The sequence below is a fragment of the Eimeria mitis genome, genomic scaffold (assembly GCF_000499745.2).
Source record: "Eimeria mitis Houghton genomic scaffold, Emh_scaff3267, whole genome shotgun sequence".
Classification (NCBI taxonomy): Eukaryota; Apicomplexa; class Conoidasida; order Eucoccidiorida; family Eimeriidae; genus Eimeria; species Eimeria mitis.
The window spans coordinates 2568-3051 of record NW_013571606.1 but is presented as its reverse complement, the minus strand read 5'-3'; the positions used below and the strand labels follow the sequence as shown (position 1 = coordinate 3051).

Sequence of the window (484 nt, the reverse complement as noted above, 5' to 3'; positions counted from 1 at the left end):
TCCTGTTGCCATCTAGACAACTCAGAGGACGACGCCGGCGCTGCTGCTGCTGCTGCTGCTGCTGCTGCTGGTCTGCATGCTCTCTGCCGCTGCAAGACACCGTTGGACTTGAAGCAACTCGACGCAAAGCGACGCCATGCTGCTGCTGCTGCTGCTGGTGCTGCTGCTTTCTGCTGTTGCTGCTGCCGATACTGAAACGCTCGACAACGCCGCCGTTGTCTTCTGTGTCTGTCTCATCCCCAGCCACGTCTCGCTGCAGCACAGGAGAGCCAGCAGCAGCAGCAGCAGCAGCAGCAGCTCCTGCTGCTGCTGCTGCTGCTGCTGCCTTGCGCGCCCTAGACATCCCATAGTCATCCTCAGAAAGACACCCCGAGCGCCGCGAGCCCGAAGCAAATCGATTCAACGCCCGGTGCTGGAGCAGCAGCAGCAGCAGCAACAGCAGCAACAGCAGCAGCAACAGCAGCAGCAGCAGCAGGGACACCGA

At 61.6% G+C, this 484-nt stretch overlaps 1 protein-coding gene across 1 annotated transcript in view; it reads right to left on the bottom strand.

Moving 5' to 3' along the window:
• Positions 1 to 484, bottom strand: part of EMH_0064140 (uncharacterized protein) — a gene marked incomplete at both ends in the record, with an annotated part of 3088 nt that overhangs the window by 1580 nt on the left and 1024 nt on the right. The window contains one exon of the mRNA XM_013498215.1: positions 3 to 412. Within this exon, the coding sequence (XP_013353669.1) occupies positions 3 to 412 (410 nt within the window). The remainder of the gene's footprint in view (positions 1 to 2; positions 413 to 484) is intronic.